At 50.7% G+C, this 18,047-nt stretch overlaps 1 protein-coding gene across 2 annotated transcripts in view; it reads right to left on the reverse strand.

Annotated features, from left to right (window-relative positions):
• The window catches only part of LOC310908691 (sodium- and chloride-dependent GABA transporter 2), a gene marked incomplete at its 5' end in the record, with an annotated part of 31,093 nt that extends 22,778 nt beyond the window's left edge, over nt 1-8,315 (reverse strand). Inside the window, 4 exons of one of the 2 annotated variants that reach the window (XM_083860018.1) lie at nt 472-612; nt 1,605-1,739; nt 6,266-6,487; nt 8,238-8,315. In XM_083860018.1, coding sequence (XP_083716144.1) covers nt 472-612; nt 1,605-1,739; nt 6,266-6,482 — 493 coding nt within the window. Of the gene's footprint in view, nt 1-471; nt 613-1,604; nt 1,740-6,265; nt 6,510-8,237 lie in introns of those variants that run through there. The other variant, XM_083860017.1, reaches the window with a different exon arrangement.
• Nucleotides 8,316-18,047: the final 9,732 nt, after the last annotated feature.

The raw sequence follows: 18,047 nt of genomic DNA on the forward strand, positions 1-18,047 counted from the left end.
AAACCCCTCCCTGCTCATCCACAGTGTTGACACTCACTGACATTGACTCTGGGACAAGTTTTGTATAGTCCCAAGGATGCACCAAAAAATCCCTTCTATGGAAAGGATGGCAAGAAATCTAGGACACTTAAGACAAGAGCATTTAATTTTCCTTTCCAGTGGGTACAGTCCTGATCAGCACTGGGTCTGTGGCTAGCACACAGAACAAAGAGGGCACCCATGCTAGCTGGAGCCCCAAGCAGGAGTCACCAGGGAGGTCACACTGCAGAGCACTGCTGCTCTGCAGCACAGACCCAGATCAACCAAGCCTCTCCCACAAAAGTGCCAAGAGCACTGCAGTGACCCAGCACCCCAAACCCTATGTCCCACCCACACAGGAGCAGGACACTCTCTTGAAGCTTGGCCCTGGGCAGCAGCAGGTTTCCCTCAGCTGGGATCTCCTGGGGGACAGGGAGAGGGCTCCACACCCACCTGTGTTCCACTCGTGGTCACAGCTGCCCCAGGGGAGGTCAATGGTGAAGGAACTGAAGAGATAAAACAAGGCCCAGGCCAGGACAATGATGTAGTAGAAGTTGAGCAGGATGACGATGACCTGTGAGGCGTAGCCAATTCCTGCAGAAAGGGACCCCAGAGGCAGGTGACCCACAGGCCAGGGACAGGGACAGGATTCCCTCTGGGAGCTGCTCCCCAGTGTCTGTGCCTGCTGCTCTGCATTTTGACTGTGCTGCTGGATCAGTGTCAGTGGGGTGGCCACCAGGGCCACCATCCCCTCCCCAAAGGCCACTGTCCCACATCAGTGACCACCAGTCCTGCCTCCCTGGCATGGCCCTCCCCAGTGAAAAGGTGGCAATGGGAGGGACACTGGGCAGGGGCTGAGCAGGTTATGGTTGGAACACCACCCAAAGGGGCAGAAACATACAGTGGTGTGCACCTGCTGAGTCACAGCTCTTCTAACAAAATCCATTTTAAAATATTTTTCGCTTTTATTTGGGAAGCTCTTTCATTAACACTGCGCACCTTCTCTGGGAGGCATTGGAGAAGCATGGAAAGGTTTTGGCCTGTGAGGAGGAGGCAGCTGTGACTTCCAAAGAAATCAGGGAGATTGCCTTGAGGCTGGATAACTGTGATGAAACAGTGCTGGAAACAGAGGATCTGACTACTAACAATTCATTAAGAGAGCTGACACCTTCACCAGTAAGGTTTTACCCAACCTGCAAACTCACAGAGATGACAGAGCATTGACTTAAAATAAAACAGCAGCATGCTTAAGTTCCTCATAACCACCAGCAGCATTCTCTCCATTTACCTCTTAGAGAACAACCTTGGTTGGGCACAAAGCTCCAGGCCAAAGCTGTGGCCACGAAGAAGGAAACTGGGGTGCATTGTAACAGTGAGAACTGTTTGGTGAAGAAGGTGATCCATTTTTCCAGCAGGATTTTGGAAAGGGGACCCTCTCAGAAGGTGGGGAGGGGATGTGTGGAGTTGTATAACAATCCATAGAGGTGTACAACAATCCAGGCTGTGGGGAGACACCTCTCTGCTCATCCCCCCAGGGTTCCAGGGTGTCCCCACCTGGCCAAGCCCTCCCAGCTCCCTCCACTCACCTTCAAAGAGGGGACAGATCCTCCTCCAGGCTGTCACCCCTCCCTGGCTGGTGTACTGCCCCAGTGCTGTCTCCAGGAAGAACACTGGGATCCCACAGGTGAAGAGGAAGATGAGGTAGGGGATGAAGAAGGCACCTGGCAGATTCAAGTGGCAGACAGAAAAATCAGCCCCATGAGGGGACTGAGGTCAGGCTGTCTCCAGCCAGTCACCAGACAGCCTTGGAGGGAGATTGGAAGATCACAAACAGGATGCCAGGAAAAAAAAGTTTTCCTCACATTTCATCTTCTGGAGTGATGTGATTACATGAATAATTCAGTATGTACAAAGAATGGAGAAGAAAGTTGTGAATAGCTGTATGGAAATAGAGAAGAACACTGCTGTAAAGACATTATGACTCCTAATCAGGTTGGTGGCTCCTTTCACATTGATTATTGTGGCTGAATAAGCTGACAAACCCATGGATGCCAATACCAGGGCTCTGAGGAGCACATGGAGACTGACACTTTTGCCCAGTCTGCGTTGGTCTATCATTTCCTTGGCAAAAAGCAGCAGACATGCAAAGGAAGAGCAAATAGTGCAGGAAATCTGTACCTCAGAGCAGCACCAGGGCTGCCCTCCTGCTCCAGCCCTGTCATGGAGCAGGCAGGGAGAGATTAAATGCTTCAGGCTTCTGATTAGCCCAGGCTAATGTTAATTGCAGTAACGGCCTTTACCCCTCAGAGCACAGGCACCAGCCCCAGGATGGTCCATGCCCATCATGTGCCACCCACACGTCATGTGCCACTGGAGCTCTCAGGCCCTGCTGGGAGGCAGGACACAGGTCAGGGAGGGGGCAGAGCCAAGCAGAGAGCAGCATCTTGGTGGGCTCAGAGGGCAGACAGGGTCACAGGGGGCAACCCAGCCAGGCACGAATTGTGATTTCTCTGCACAGCCTTTTCCCTGCCTGGGTGATGCTCACTGGCTTTGGGCTCAGCTGGGTGGGGATGAATGAGGAATAACAATCCTGGGGCTCCAGAGAACTCAAAACCCAGGAGATTTCATTAAGAAGCTTAGTTAGCAGGGGCTGGGAAAGGGAAGGGGCACTTTGGAGACTGGCTGGGATTCCCACCCTGTGCTCATCTCAGCCAGGTAGAGAGTCACAGCCCCCCCGTCCCACAAAAAAAAAAAAAAAAAAAAAAAAAAAAAAAAAAAAAAAAAAGGAAAATAGACAGGGAAGACACAGCTTGGCACTCCCTGTGGACAAACAGGAGCTGAAAGGGGTGCTGGCTTAATGGTTTGACTCAATGATCTTAGAGGCCTTTTCTAATCTCAGTGATTCTGTTCCCTGGCAGCCCTGTGGGAACATTGCACACCTGCCCACACACTGTCCCTATACCAGTAAATAAAAATTGGTGAAGGCAAATGGCATGGGAATGGATGTCCCAACACCTTCCCCTCAACTCCCCACTTGCACAAAATCATATCACCATGAAAGTCAAGCCTGTTGCCAAGAAAGACTGCTGTCATATAAAAGTTTGTATTTAACTAAACTCCAGGAGAGGTCTCTGAGGCAGCAAGTCAAGCTTTCCAGCCCAGTTTTCCCCTGTTTTCAGCCTGCAGTCTGGCCTGTCCCCAAACCTCTGTTATCTGGAGTTTCAGGAAGGTTTCAGTTGACTTAGAGGATGAGTCCTGGGCTCTGTGTGATTAACACTATCAGTATAATTTAGCTAAAATAGATGACAAAGAAATGTATCATTTTAAAAAACTTTTCCCAATTGCTTGTTTGTAGGGTGTTTTAGGGGGAAACTCTCTGGCCAAGGCCTGGCCCTGGCGGGTAGAGCCATGTGCCATCAGATCCAGGGGTTTCTGTGCTAAAAGTATCATCAAGTCACTTTGACTTGCTGATTTGGGCTTATAAAAGCTGGAGACACTTTTGGGGGGAGTTTGGAGACCTCAGCTGTGGGTGGATGCACAGTGTGGGATTTCCCCAGTCTCCAGGAAGGGCTCTCCAGGTCCTGGCTGTGGGATGGGGCCCCCCAGCCACTGGAGCTCTGGCTGATGCTGGGGCATTCAGGCAACTGGTGATGGATCTCCCTCAATCCCTTTCTCTCACCTAGCCATGATTAGTGCATTACCTTGCTTCCTTTTACTCGTTGCTAAAGCCAAGTAGTTTTACTCAATGTATAATTTTATTTTTGTGTTGCCTTTGTAGTCATAATAAAGACCATTCTTTCCATGGGTGTCTGTGTTCTTTAAAAGGCCCCTGTCAACTGGCAGAACAGGGGACACAGGGAGAAATGACTCCCTAAGCAGCCCCTGTGCCCTCCCCATCTCATTTTCAGCAGAGGGGCCTCGGGACTGGCAGGTGTGGGCAGCTGGGGAGGGGGTGCAGTGCTGGCAGCCACACCACCAGACAGGCTTCCCTGGTATTTCCCAATCAGTGGGGCCAGCCTGCCCAGGGAGGGCCTGACCCTGCCTCTGCAGGGGAAAGCAAGAGCAAACAAGAGCAAAAAGAACAATTTTTTCTGCTTTTCTTTGTTGTTTTTCACTACTATGTAGGGCTTTGGTATCATGCACTGAGCATTAAATGTGTAAGGGACTACACTTCCTTCGTTATGTGAAAATATCCCTAAAGAAAGGAAGAGTGACTGGCTCTTTGCATAACTCAGATTTTGCAGATACCATTTTCTTGAGGAGGCTCATATCCAGGCAACAAAGCAAGAGCTGAGAGCAGTTATCACCACTGCCTGCACACAGTTCAGAAGGCAGGGAGAGAGTCATCCAGCAGGGCAGAACTACCCCAGACTGATGGGAGTGCTGGCACAGGAGTGAATGGTTCTAGGCTGGCTATGATTGACCTGGGGCTGGAAATTAAATAAAGGCCCTGCACCTTTATGGAAGAATGGGAGAAGCAAGTGCCTGGACCAGCATTCCTAAAGGAGTATAAGGCAAAACCTCTGGCAACTTTTAAATTCAACTTGAGGCATTCCAAGGGTTTTGATGCAGTGCTGTCTGTAATGGGCTGGGTTCCATGGGAGCCTTGTGTCCTGCACCACCTCATCACACTGCTCTGCCCCAGGAGAAATCTGACAGAAACTGCTTTCCTCAGATTCTCGTGCCCCATCCTTGCTCTAGCCTTATGGAAAGGGGGCAGGAGGTGAAAAATCTGCCTGGGACTTCAAATTCCTCACAGCCTCTACTGCTTCACAGGACTTTGCCTCATGCCCATTTCTCCGGGGAAAAAAGGCTGAGAAATCCCTTTGTGTCTTGGCTCTGCTGCTCATGCACAGCTCCCCTCTCCCCAGGGCACTCCCTGAGCTCTCCCCTGGCCCCAGGGTGCCTGGACAGGATTCCAGGTCCTGCTCCCATCAGTGGAATAGTACCCAAGGAAAGCTGCAGCACTGGGACCAGACACAGCTCAACAAGCAGCCAAGAAACATTTCCCACAGAAAAAGAACATGTGGAAAATTTCTCCTTTTTCAACAGGGAAAGGGGCTGCCTGACCACCTGGCGAAAGGAAACAAGCACTGAACAAAGCACGGCGTGAAAGTAGCTAAACAGTGTTTAATCCTCTTTTATACCCCTGGGATGAAAGCAGTTTAGTGAGGCCCATGAGACTACCCCGGGCTCAAGGCAGGGGATTTCAGCCCCGGGTCCTCAGTGCTCACTCCCTGCCAGCTCCCAGCCAAGGGCTGCTTCCCCTCTCCCCTGCCCTCCTGGAGGGCCCAATTAGCAGCCAAACACCAGACAGGGAGAGCAGCTCCCTCTCTCCACACATCTCTGAGCCAAAGTTGGGAAAAACTCTGTGTCTTCATTTTTGAAAGCTTTGTCCTTTAAAAGGCAGCCACAAACAGTGGAAGCCCCCAGCAAGGCTCCACCTGCACAGCAAGCCCAGGTCTGCTGCCAAGGCACAGTCCAGCCTGGCCCCAGGGGGAAGGCTGAGCACAGCCTGAGCAGCTCTGCAGTGCTGGCACCTCGGGGCCAGCAGGAACACCCTCCTGCTTCCCTGGCTCTGCATCAGCCACCTCCACCTGCACTCTCACAGCCCTGCCGTGGGGATCAGAGGCAGGGTCCCCTGTCCCCCACCTTACAGCTCCAGTGGGTGCCAAGGGAGTGCCATGTGGGGCAGGAGTGGTGGTGTACTCCTACCGAGGCAGGAGAAACCCTTCCCTCTGCCCTGTCCCTGCACCAGCACCCTGCACACACATGGACCCCATGGACACACACAGGAGCAGGACCTGTGCTCAAGAACTCCTGGGAGTTCCCCTGGAACTTTCCTACTCACAGAGCCTCCAAAGACACTGGGGCCTCTCACAGCACTCCCTGCTCTCCCACCAGGACCCGCCATCAATTTGCACAGGATGCCTGAAGTGAGACTCACAGCTCAGAAAGCTGAGTTGTCTCCCTGCTCTTCCAGCCTTCCCTCTGCATATAACCCCCCACTTCACCAGCCGGAGGGGAGGCCCATTCATCTCAGGGAAACACAGCTACAGCCATCAGAAACCCTGGGATATTGCCACTGTCATCCACGTCCCACTTGGTTCAAAACAAAGCCCTGGTGGGGGCCCAGCTGGCAGGACCATTTCAGCAGGTTGGCATCTTCTCTTTGGCCCCATGATTTGGGCACAGCTGAGGAGCTGGCAGGGATGGAGGGGGTGCAGGGGGCCCTGGCTGCACTTACCTCCACCGTTCTTGTAGCAGAGATAGGGGAAGCGCCAGACGTTTCCCAGGCCAATGATCTCCCCAGCCACAGACAGCACATACTCCAGCTTGTTGTTCCACTGGCCACGCTCCAGGGTCTGGTCCTCCTCCTCTTCTTCCTCCTTCTCCTTCTCCATGCCAGGGTGTGTGGGCACCATTTCCCCATTGCTGACAGCACCGGGGACTCTGTAATCCATCCCACCTTCAAAAAGAGTTTCCTTCATTACATTCAGCACAAGCCTTGCAAAGAAGCAGAAATTTGGACCATGGGAGGCAAGAGAGAGGCAAGAACATGCACACACACCCCTCAAACTGTTCTCCTCTTTTGCCTCATACCAATTCCTGCTGGTTCTCAGAGTACACATGCATTTTCACCACTGAGTCCAAAACCAGTCCTTAAAAGCCACTATTAGTTACATTATTTTAAATTTCCTCATCTCAAACCACTCCTGTCTCTGGAAGCCCATCCTCTAATCCCAGTGTTACACAGAAGACCCATCAGGTCAGCCTGGAGCTCCCACTGTGTCAGGTGGGGGAACAGACTTGGGGCTGGAGGGGGATGACAGCAGGATCAAATACTTGACAAGGTATTTTATAAGGGTTTCTCCTATTTTCTGTTGCTGCCTACCAAGGCCTGGTTTTACAGACTATGCACTGGATGCGCAAAGCACACAGAAGTCCTAGACACAGGAATGGAACAAACTGAAACAACAGGAAAACAAGTTTATCCTTTCAATGGCATCAACTGCTGCTGACAACCTTCAAGGCTACGTGAAAAGGTGATTTTCAGAATGATGCTATCCTTGTAAGAGCAGGATAAAGTGTGAAGAAGTCATTGGCATCTGGGTTCTTCCTTTCTCAATGTCTGCCCCTTTCCCACAAAGCTCCCCCAGTACTGCTCTCAGATCCTATGGCACCATCTCCAAATAAACACATCTGTGCTGAGAGAAGATCAGCAGAGGGCAGGTGGGCACCACTTCACTGCCCCAGGTACCTCCAGGAGGTGGTGAACACCATTTGGAAGGGTCAGGGAGGGTTCAGCCTGCTCCTTCCAGGCAGGATGCCCCACTGGCTGCAAAGTTCTACTGCAGAAAGAGTGAGGATTGTGGTTCTGACCCATTCCCCGTGTCAAAGCTGGGACTGCTGGCCCCTCGTGCTGAGGAGGGCAGGGCAAGGAGGGCAGGGCAAGGAAGGCAAGGAGGGCAGGGCAAGGCAAGGAGGGCAGGGCAAGGAGGGCAGGGCAGGGCAAGGAGGGCAGGGCAAGGAGGGCAGGGCAAGGAGGGCAGGGCAAGGCAAGGAGGGCAGGGCAAGGCAAGGAGGGCAGGGCGAGGAGGGCAGGGCGAGGAGGGCAGGGCAAGGAGGGCAGGGCAAGGCAAGGAGGGCAGGGCAAGGCAAGGAGGGCAGGGCGAGGAGGGCAGGGCGAGGAGGGCAGGGCAAGGAGGGCAGGGCAAGGCAAGGAGGGCAGGGCAAGGCAAGGAGGGCAGGGCAAGGAGGGCAAGGCAAGGAGGGCAGGGCAAGGCAAGGAGGGCAGGGCGAGGAGGGCAAGGCAAGGAGGGCAGGGCAAGGCAAGGAGGGCAGTTTCCCCGCACAGAGCCAGCCCTGCAGCCCCAGCCTTGACATTCATCCCCGCCAGGAGAGCAGGGAAAGGCACTGGCAGCAAATGACACTCTCCTCTGTCCGGGGAGAACTAAAAAAAAGGTCAAATCAGCACTTTCAACCTCTCCCCTTCCCCCTAACACGGTCCCCCTATAAAACACTTGGGGACACTTGGGAAGAGGAGTAAGGAACACTGGCAAGGGTTTGACAGCAAGGCAGGGCTGGGAGGACCCCTCCCCGCTGGAGAATGATTAAACAGGCAGAAAAGGCTCGGTGACCTCTCTCTCCCCCGGGCAGGGTGAGGGGCACAGGGCACGGGCAGAGGGGACAGGGACAGGGGACAGGGGTGCTGTTACCTTGCGGGCGGCGCTGGCGGGGCGCGGGCGGCGGGAGCGGCGCGGGCAGGACAGAAAGGTGCCGGCTATTTAAAGTGTGCAAAGGAAAAAAAAAATCCAGCGGTGGTGTAATCCTAGACTTCGCCCAACCCACATTCCTTCCCCCACCCCCCAGGGCCGGACAAAACCCTACACATGACTGATTTCATGGCCAGAGCGAAGGGGCTCGTTCCCCCGCCGGGAGAAGGGCTCGGGTGGCTCGGTTCTCCATCGCCTCCTGTCCTGTCCTGTCCCGCCCCGGGACAAGGGACACCAGGGCTCACAGGTGTCCCCGCAGCCTGCCCCAGGGAGCTGGAGCCCCGCCGGGAGGAGGTAAGAGACAAAACCTGAATTTCCCGTGAATTCCCCCCGTGGCCGCTCCTTGGCGGGGTGGCGGGCACAGGGCAAGGTCCCATCACAGCCCGACCCGTAATTTCCAGGACTCTGGTGTGGCCAGGAGCTCAGGCAGGCGGCAAAGCTGGGAATCAACCCAGCCAAGAGCTCTGCTCCTTCTTCCTAAGGGCCCAAACGGCCCCATTCAGAAATCTGGCAGGTTGCAAACTCCCTTCCCTCATGAGCACAGAGGGATCTTTGGCGCTGGTGTTTCCCAGGAGCAGCTCTGCCCCATCCCGGGACTCCACCGGGGAGACTCTGCCCCATCCCGGGACTCCACCGGGGAGGCTCTGCCCCATCCCGGGACTCCACCGGGGAGGCTCTGCCCCATCCCGGGACTCCACCGGGGAGGCTGCAGTGGGAACAGACCAAGCAGTAGATGAAAAGTTTTACAGCAAGGAGACAAGGCAGCCCCAGCTGTGCACAGCCAGCACTGGGCTGCAAAATGAGCTGCTCTTACCCCAGAAGGAGGTTTTGGGATTACAGCAGGTAATGATGGCATTAACTCTGTGCTTAGAGGCCACAAAACAGAACAGGATAATATTATTATTCATGGTGGATATGCTACAGCTGGGATGGTCCAAGGATATACATGAGACAAGGTTTTAAAATATTTTTATTACATCTGTTGATAAATATCTGAGGCAAGAGAGAACGGGGGGGAAATAACATTTTTGGGGTCAGTGTCCTTGGATGAGGTGTGCAGAGTGGCTGCAGAGTACAGGATATCTGAGAAGGCAGAAGGAGAACAACAGGAAAGAACCAGCAAACACTTGGTGTCACCACATGGATCTGGTAAATCCACACAGCACCAGTCTTCCCACTGGAGAAACAGGGAAATGGAGCAGAGGCAGGAGGAGGTAAGGAATTAATTCAGCCAAGGAGTGATTAAACATGCAACAACAACTCACTTCAGGAACAGAAAATTTTCTTGGCTGAAAAGAGGTTGACAACAAAGGTCCAGGAAAAAGGAAGACAAAGATGAATATGTTATTCACTACATGTCACAGTATAACAACTAATGGCATTTGATGAAAAATGCAGATTTTTAAAAAAAATAAATACTTTTTCCTCCCATTGTGCATACTTAATTAAACATGGTACCTGTGGCCATTACCACAGAATATTATTTGGAAAGGGACCCACACAGAGCTGCTCCTCTTCCACAGCAGGTAAACAGTTATTGGGTGGTCCAAATTAGTGATTCCTGAAAACCAGGGAAGAGGGTTTTCTCCTCTAATTCCTCTTCCAGAAGAGAAATGATCCAACATGGTGAGAAACAGAGAACATCCCCCTTTGTGCAGAAACCACCTCACAGTGAATAGTGCAGCTTTAAACAGGGTTAGAACGCAGGGATTAGAAACATCAGTAAAGACAAATATCTTGCCTTGTGCAACAGATTGGTGTGAGGAGAGAGAGGAGATCGATTAGGGAAATATTTCTATAGATTCTCAAACTCCTGCATTCATCAGCCCCATGCATGAATATCCCTGGGTAAGCACAATTACTGCAGTGTGCAGATAGCAGCAATCTTATCAACAAGACGACAAGCTAATTGGCAGGAACTAATAGACTATGATAGGAAAATGTGCAGTCAATTACAGACTATTTGACTTCCACCCAGTGAGATAAGGACTGCGCTGAACACAACAATAACCCGAAAATGAAAACAAATGTTCAATGTAAACATAAGCAGCGAGGGGAAATGTTAAATCTACAAGTGCAAAAGCAAGCTGGAAAATCCTGAGCAAAGCATGTTTAAAGTAAAACACCACTTTACACATATTCTGGAGTGAACTAAGAAAAAGTCCATATGGTTCTGGGAGATATTACTTGAAAGACTGATTTTTTTTTTTAATCTTTCTACAGAAAATAGAAAGTGAGAAGAACCAACAATACCACAAAGGACCAGTTAAGACTACAGAAAATAAAATATACTTTCAATACATAGTTTAGAAATGGTAGAAGGCAAAGAAATTGAGTGGGATTTTAATCGACCCATTAGAGGCAATGAAAAATCTGAAGGGAAAAATCCAAAGGATGAAAATCTCAATGTCTAAGATTTTGAGTTTAACTGTATCTAAGGCGAGGGGAATAAAAGAGACAGTCAGAAACAAGCTTTATCAAACAGGTTTGCAAAAACAAATAAGAGAAATGGAAAAATGCGAATCTTAAAAAAAAAAAAAAATTAAAAAGGAATAAACCTAAGTAATATGCATGCTGTGGTAATAGCAAAACAGCTTCATCCAGAGATCCACCAAAATAACAGCATTTAAAAAATATTTGGGTAGATACACACACATACATTTACATGTCTAAGGAGAACAGCAGTGAAGAGCTTGTAGCAGTGTGTGCCACCTGGGATGGTGCAGGCTGAACCCCCCAGCAGCTGCAGGGCACCTCCCAGTGCCACCAGGGCTGGCGAGTGGCAGCAGTGACACTGGCACCTGTCCCAGGAGCACCACTCTGGTGCCAGCCCCCAGCGTGGCCCAGGAGGTCACTGTGTGGGTGCCTCCCCGAGGAGGGAGTGCCCACAGGTCCTGCAGATCCAGGCAGGCTGCCAAGCACTGAGCAGCTGCACCAGCTCTGCAGCTGGGGCACAGCTGGCTTAGACATTCCTCCCCAACTCCCCTTCTGGAAAAGAGCAGCAGCTCTGGACCAGAGGGGGCACTGTCAGTGCCTCATGCCTCGGGGAGGAAAAGAGCTGGAAAATCCTAAAGGTTATTGATTCATGTTGCATGTTGTTCCTGTCTTTCTCTTTACCTTAGAACCTTTGCCAAGATTTCTGCCTTCAGCTTGATCCCAGCCCTCCACCAGCAGCTGTGGCTGTGCTACCAGGGAAAGGAAGCCCAAAGAAAAATATGGAACAAAAGCCTCTGGAGATAAAATGGTCCTTCGGCTTTGCCTGGGACAGATGAGCATAAGAAGTGGCCCTAGCCCACCCCAGGAGTGCTGATGCTTCATGCTCTGGGAGGAACCACAGAACCTCCTCCCAGGTCTGGTCTTGCTTCACATTTATGTCCTGCTGAGCAGGGAACAAGTGCTGGATTTCTCTCCTCCAAAGCACTGAGCCATCTTCCAGCTGCCTGGAGAGAGAGTTCAAACCTAAAAAGAGGAGGGTTTCAAAAGGCACCTTCATAGAGGAATGAGGAGGGGAAAAGAGGAGAGGGAAATGTTTATGGGGAGACAAACACAACCTCTCACTGCTGGGCAAGTAGCAGCTACTTTAAAATGAATTATGCCCCAAACCACCAAAGTCTTTCCAGGAGAGTGGCCCAGGCACAACTGCTGCTGCTGCTCAGTATTCCCAACAGGAAGAGCCATCAGCCATACCTGGCCTTTGCTGAGCACTGAGAGCAACTGTGCCCCCAGTGCCACCTCCCCCTCTGCTCCTCTGTCCCCCAGGACAAACTGGCTCCAGTGTGTGGAGGCAATGCAGTCCTGTGACTGAGCCACCTCCCAGCCTCCAGGAACACCTTCTGCTGGTGCATTATCTGGGAACCAAAGGCCAGAGCAAACACGATGCATTTCCTCCATCTGATAACCACCCTGCTACTGCCCTGATCAGCCTGAAAATGTTGTTCAGCTTAAAGCAACCATGGCTGTATGAGCAAAATTGTCACAAATATAACAGGAAGGGGATAAGTAGAGCCTGGAACATTACAGCACCTGGAGTCTGCTCAGCAGAGAAAGAAGCCAAATTAAGCACAAAGCATTGACTCCTGCTTGAGGCACTAAGCTCTGTCCCAGAAAGGCACATACTTTTTGAAACTACAGTAGCAGAAGCACAAAACCAGAGCCTGCAGTCCCTGCCTGGCAGAATATCCTGCTGCAGCCTTTCAAACAACCTCATTCAGAGACAGCCTCCCTAGTGAATAACTGCTTCCCAATAATGGATTGAAGAGGCAGAATCCTGAGGCTGGAAGAGCCCTGTCCTTGCTGGATGTCTGCAGAGCAGCAGAGGCCTCACTTCCATGGCCAGGTTTGTGTGTGACATCCTCTGTGTGGACACTGAGCTCGGCACACTGGAGACAAACAGGTGACATTTCTGCATGAGCCAGAGCTCAGGGACAGCTCAGAGTGTGGGCTGGGATGCTCAGAGTGCTGGAAAACCTGCTCCTGAGGATGTCACTGCTGTCCCCCCACACCTCTGCAGGCAGGAGCCACGGGCAGTGCTCACACAGTGCTCGGTGTGTAGGTGACTGTGCTGGTTTGTCCCTCTCCCTGACCATGGCAGAGCACAGGAGGAGAGCAGCTGACACCGAAAGAACAGTGTCCCTACACCTGCTTTGGCTGCAGCAGGAATTCCCAGCAGCAGCAGATTCCTGTCACCACTCCCTGGGCTGTGCCCAGTGCCAGCAGTTTCCCCCAGCCCAGGAGGAAAGCAGAAGGTTCTGCCTGGGTGTTGGGAGCACCAAAGCCCAGACTACAGCAGGAACACTCAGCATTGCAGGCACAGGTGCAGCAGGAGTGCAGGAGGCAGATCTGCACCTTACCTCTGCTTTGACTTCTCCTTAGTGCCCTGCCCCATTGAACACTGGCCCTTTGCACCCATGAGCAAGGAAAAGGGCCTTTTCAGCTCAGAATTCAAAAGTATCCTCATTTCTTTATGGGCAAAATGAAAGCACTGCAAGGTTATGCCCTTATAAGCACATAAATATAGATACCTACATATGTGTTTATAAAATAATAAAACACAATATGATCAGGAGCTGAGTAACACACAAAAACTCCTGAGCCTGAAAACTTCAATTTTATTTAGCATCTCCTTCTACTTTTCCCTCAATTCCATCAGGCACCACCAGTTCTCAGGCCCCTTTCCTATTCCCACTTTACCAGCCACCTGAACAAACCCTTGCAGAGTAACAGTGGGAATAAACCCTGAACACACATTAGGGAGAGGGCAGAAGTCACTGCTCTTCCAAAATCCAGTCATGGGCTTCCTGATGTGAAAGTTGGTAGTTGCATCAAGCAATTAAAACCCACCAGTTTGTTGTTGCAGCCAAGGAAACAACTGGAGGACATTTTCATACCAAAGGAAATCATCATTCCAGCAGTGGTGCTGAAGTGGCCCAGGAGTGAGAGGCACAGGATGAGCAGATTGCTGAGGTCAGGGGAAACTGAGGGACAGAAAGGGAGCTCTATATTGGGACCACAGGGGTCTTTCCTTATCCTCTGCACATCCTACTCCTTTGAGGTGAAGATACAAGTCTGAAAGCATCTGTCTGCAGAAAGAATGACATCAAAGCCATTGCCAGGGATTTGCATGTCCCTGCACCCTGCCTGCCTGCAACGGGGATGTTCTGGCAAGAAAAAAGGAAAAAACTTTTCTCAGTGGTTAGACAGGTACTCACTTAACTGAAACCTGACAGAAAACCCATAATCTGCTTTTAAACAAGCAAGATTTGAGCAGTGATCTCACAGCAACTGCTCATACCAACTTAAATACCCTAAAAAGTAAAGAAAAAACAAAAAGATACTTTTTAATTCAGGACTACTGGGCTGGTAACTACTCAGAACACAATGTTTCCATTCTGGGACTTTTTCATTCACAGCTACTGGGCTGGTAACTACTCACAACACAACATTTCCATTCAGGGATGAAGCCAATAATCTGTTGACACAGTGAGAGGTCTTCAGAAGTTTCTCAAAAAAGTAGTTTTCTATGCAAACGGGGACAAAGTGAAAACTTGGACATGCAAAAAATGGTCAAAAATAAATAAAACATGAGTTCAGTTTTTCCAGCTTCCAAAACCCAGAATTATGGCAGATTTTAAAAAAATCCTTGCACTGCCAGGAGATGTTCTCTCTCAAAAACATTGCAGGCAGCCCTGGTCTGAGCACAAGGAGGGAGTGAGAGCTCCTGGCCCCTGCCCAGCAGCAGCAGCTTCTCTCTTGTTTTGCTCCTCTGGGCACCAGCAGCCAAGGCAGGGCAGGGGGAAGCAGAGACACCTGTGCTGCTGCCAGGCTTCTCCTCCAACCTCCCTTGGCTGCCCTGCTGAGGTCCCTGCACTCACCCCCTGCACAGGCTCTCAGCCTGCTGGGGCTCAGACACAACATGAGCAAGACCTGGAGCCTCCACTCAGCTCCCCAGGCGGGTGGAATTCTGCCCGAAGCAAGAATCACAAGCCTTCATACCATGGCTCCATCCCCTGTCCACAAGTCATTCCTGTTCCTGTAGTCAGTTGCAACATATGGCACCGAGTCTCTTTCAGGCTTATTCATTTCTCCTCAAAGAAAAAAAAAAAAAAAAGTAATTTGTCAGTTTTGATAACTTAAGGCAATCTTATTTATGTCTTGATGAGTGCCAGAGATGAAAAAGTTAAGCTTCAGAATAGATGCAGCTGATGCCTGCAGAAAGCCAATAACCCTTCCAGCCAGGAGGAGGAGAGGCAGGGGAGCAGGGAAGGGGTGCCCAGGCACAGAGGGTGCAGTGGCACATGGATTGGGTCTGCTTGGGTTGACTCTCACACACTCAGAGGAGAAGGTGGCCTGAGAGCCCCTTGGGGAGAACGAAAACGTGGCTGCTGCTGCTCATCAGCTTCACTCTTTGCCATCTTTGACTCAAATTCCAAGCCACATCACCCTTTTGCCACCACGAATTCAGTGATGCTCAGGGGGCTGACTAGATCAAAGGTTACACAAAGAAATACACCCAAACACAAGGTATTTCCACCATGAACATTAACTGCTCCCCTCCATCCAGCCAGGCTCACAGCATCACTGCTCTTTTTGACAAGGACACTTCATTCCTGATCCCTGCAAGCTAATGCAGAGGGTCAGGCACTGCCTGCCAACCGTCTGACAAGTGCAGGGAATGTGGTTTCATTAAGTCTGTCACAGCTCAAATACAAAGCTTTCATGGTGATCAGGGAAAAAAAAAAAAAATGGTGATGTGTTCAGATTGATGGAATAATTGAAAACATAGAGCCAGTGGAACTTTTAATTTTGGTGTTCACCATAACTGGGATCTGGGGGAAAAAGGAAACTGGACTTTGATATTCTGATTTACCTTGAAAGCTTTGCAGAGTCTGACCATTCCAAGACTCTTTGTAGCAGAAGCCAGAGGAAACCAGTGCCATGGCAGATGTAAGGCCCAAAGGGAGAACCTGGGCTGTGTTCAAAGCTCACCAGTAGGATACAAACCTGGCAATGGGTCACACCTCCCCTTCTGGCAGCAGCACCACGCTCTCACTGGGGCTGGTCCCTCAGCATCAGGCAGGGTGCTGCCAATGATTTCACCTCTCCACCAGGTGTTCTCAGCAGCCAGTGTCTCCTCAGGAAGGTTTCTAGGCAAAGCTAAGGTATCTACCTCCTGCCTAAGAGACTACTGTGAAAGGAAACAATGGGATGTAGTGCTATCTATACACCGACAATCTCTAGACTAACTGAATTTCCAGTATGAAGTGAAAAGTTAAATCATTAGCTGACAGAAATAAACAGTGTGGTACTCATCCCACATCCCACTAAAGCCTGAGCTGTTTCTCAAATGCACAGCATGGACTTGTGTGGGCTCTGCTGCTCCTGTCCCAGCCCAGGGGAGCAGCAAACACCTTTCCCTGTGGAGCAGCAGCTGTGCCCAGTGCCTGGGGGTGAGCTGAGCACAGGCTGACCAACCTGCACCAGGATGCAGCCCTGGAAGGCCTATCACACACCTGTTTAAGGCAACACCAACTACCCTCCCAGACCTGTGTGCAGGGGTGGCTGCTCTCCTCAGATATAAACACCCACAGCAGCTCCTCTGGCCCTTGGCTTCAATGCCTTTTTGGGGGGTGTGGAGGCTGATACACAGACTACCAAAAACTGACCTCTGAAAACCCTCCAATTAGACAGAATGTCCCACCTCAGATCAGAACTATTCACTGCAGCACAGCTTCTGTTTCAAAGCCATTCTGAGCACAGCCCCTCACAAATACTTTTCAATAAATCTTTGCTCCTTTCATTTCCTTTACCTACAATTTAACACTGACTTGTGCTGTGCCATCCCATGACACAAAGCTCAGTGCTCTCCATGTCTTGCCGTGCAGTTTCCAGCTGCTGCACACATTTATCACCCTCCCAAAGCCAGCGTGCCTGGAATGCTGATAAGGGCTGGATTTATTGCACCTCCTGCTGCCTGGTGCTCCAAGCAGAGTTCCTGTTTGGTTCAGGCAGGCTGACCAAACACATTCTTAGTGACCACAGCTGGAGAGGATGTGAAGGAGTTCCCTGCTTTCCCTTGGCATCTAACTGGAGTAAGCCTCAAATCTTGCTTTTAGCAGACCACAGCACTCAACTTCTTACAGCAATTTTAACAGTTATTTCAGGAATTATATTAAGAAACTTCTTCTACCCCTAGGAAAAATAGGTAGACCATTTTCTTGATAGACTGTGATGAACCCTCTGTACATCACGCCCATTCAATGAAGAGGAGAAAGATGATGGAACCAATCCTCCTCAAACCAACACCCACACCCACATGAGGGATAATGTGACTGTTAACAGTCACCACTACAAGCTCAGCCCAATCTGGTTGCCTTCTGTGATGAACTCTATAGACAAGGGGAGAGCAGTGGGTGTTTACCCTGACTTACAGCAAAAACACACTTAGGGAGTGGATGGACAACCTACAATGGCAATGAAAAACGGGGTGGACTTCTGTGCTCAGGCTTCAGCAGTCAGCAACTTGAGATCTTGGGGATGGACAGCTGCAAGTGCAGCACCTCAGGTGTTCTGTCTTACCCACCTGGGTAGTGGCACAGAGCACACTCAGATGACATTAAACAAGGCTGGCAGAGGAACAGCAGAGCCTAAAGCACGGGAGAAGGGAACTCCCATTCACAGTTGGATCCTTCCTGGCTGAAGTAGTGGGCTGATGGAAAGTTTAAGTCCCATCTGAGAAACTATAAACCAGAAGATGTGGGGCGAAGAATGGAAAGGAGTCAGCAGGACTTGCAGGTATACAGGCCAGCCCTGCAGGAGGCTGCACAGCAAAAAGTATCAGCAGCAGGTTAAAGGAAGTTATTTCCCCCAGATATCCAACACTCCTAAGCTGTATCTGGAGTAACACACCCAGTGCTGCTGGGCTCCTCAGTACACTGACCAACCACCAAGACTGTCAGAAGGCTGCAGCTCATGCCATGGCTCCAGGGAGGCTGAGCTGGGTTTGTTCAGCATGGAAACCAAGGCTGCAGGACCTGCAGTCTCCACCTCCCTAATGGATTATTAGAGAAAATCAGAAAATTAGAGAAATGGAGCCAGACTCTGGCAACAGGCACACTACAGCAAGTGAATTTTGCACTGAAGATGCTACAAAACCAAATGGGAAATCAGAGAAGTCATCGAATGCTCCTCCCTGGAAATACTCAGACACAGCCCTGAAAAGTTTCACCTACTTTTAAAGTCAGCAGTGCTCTGGTC

Source organism: Zosterops lateralis (genome assembly GCF_965231275.1).
Source record: "Zosterops lateralis genome assembly, chromosome: 4".
NCBI classification, from domain to species: Eukaryota; Metazoa; Chordata; class Aves; order Passeriformes; family Zosteropidae; genus Zosterops; species Zosterops lateralis.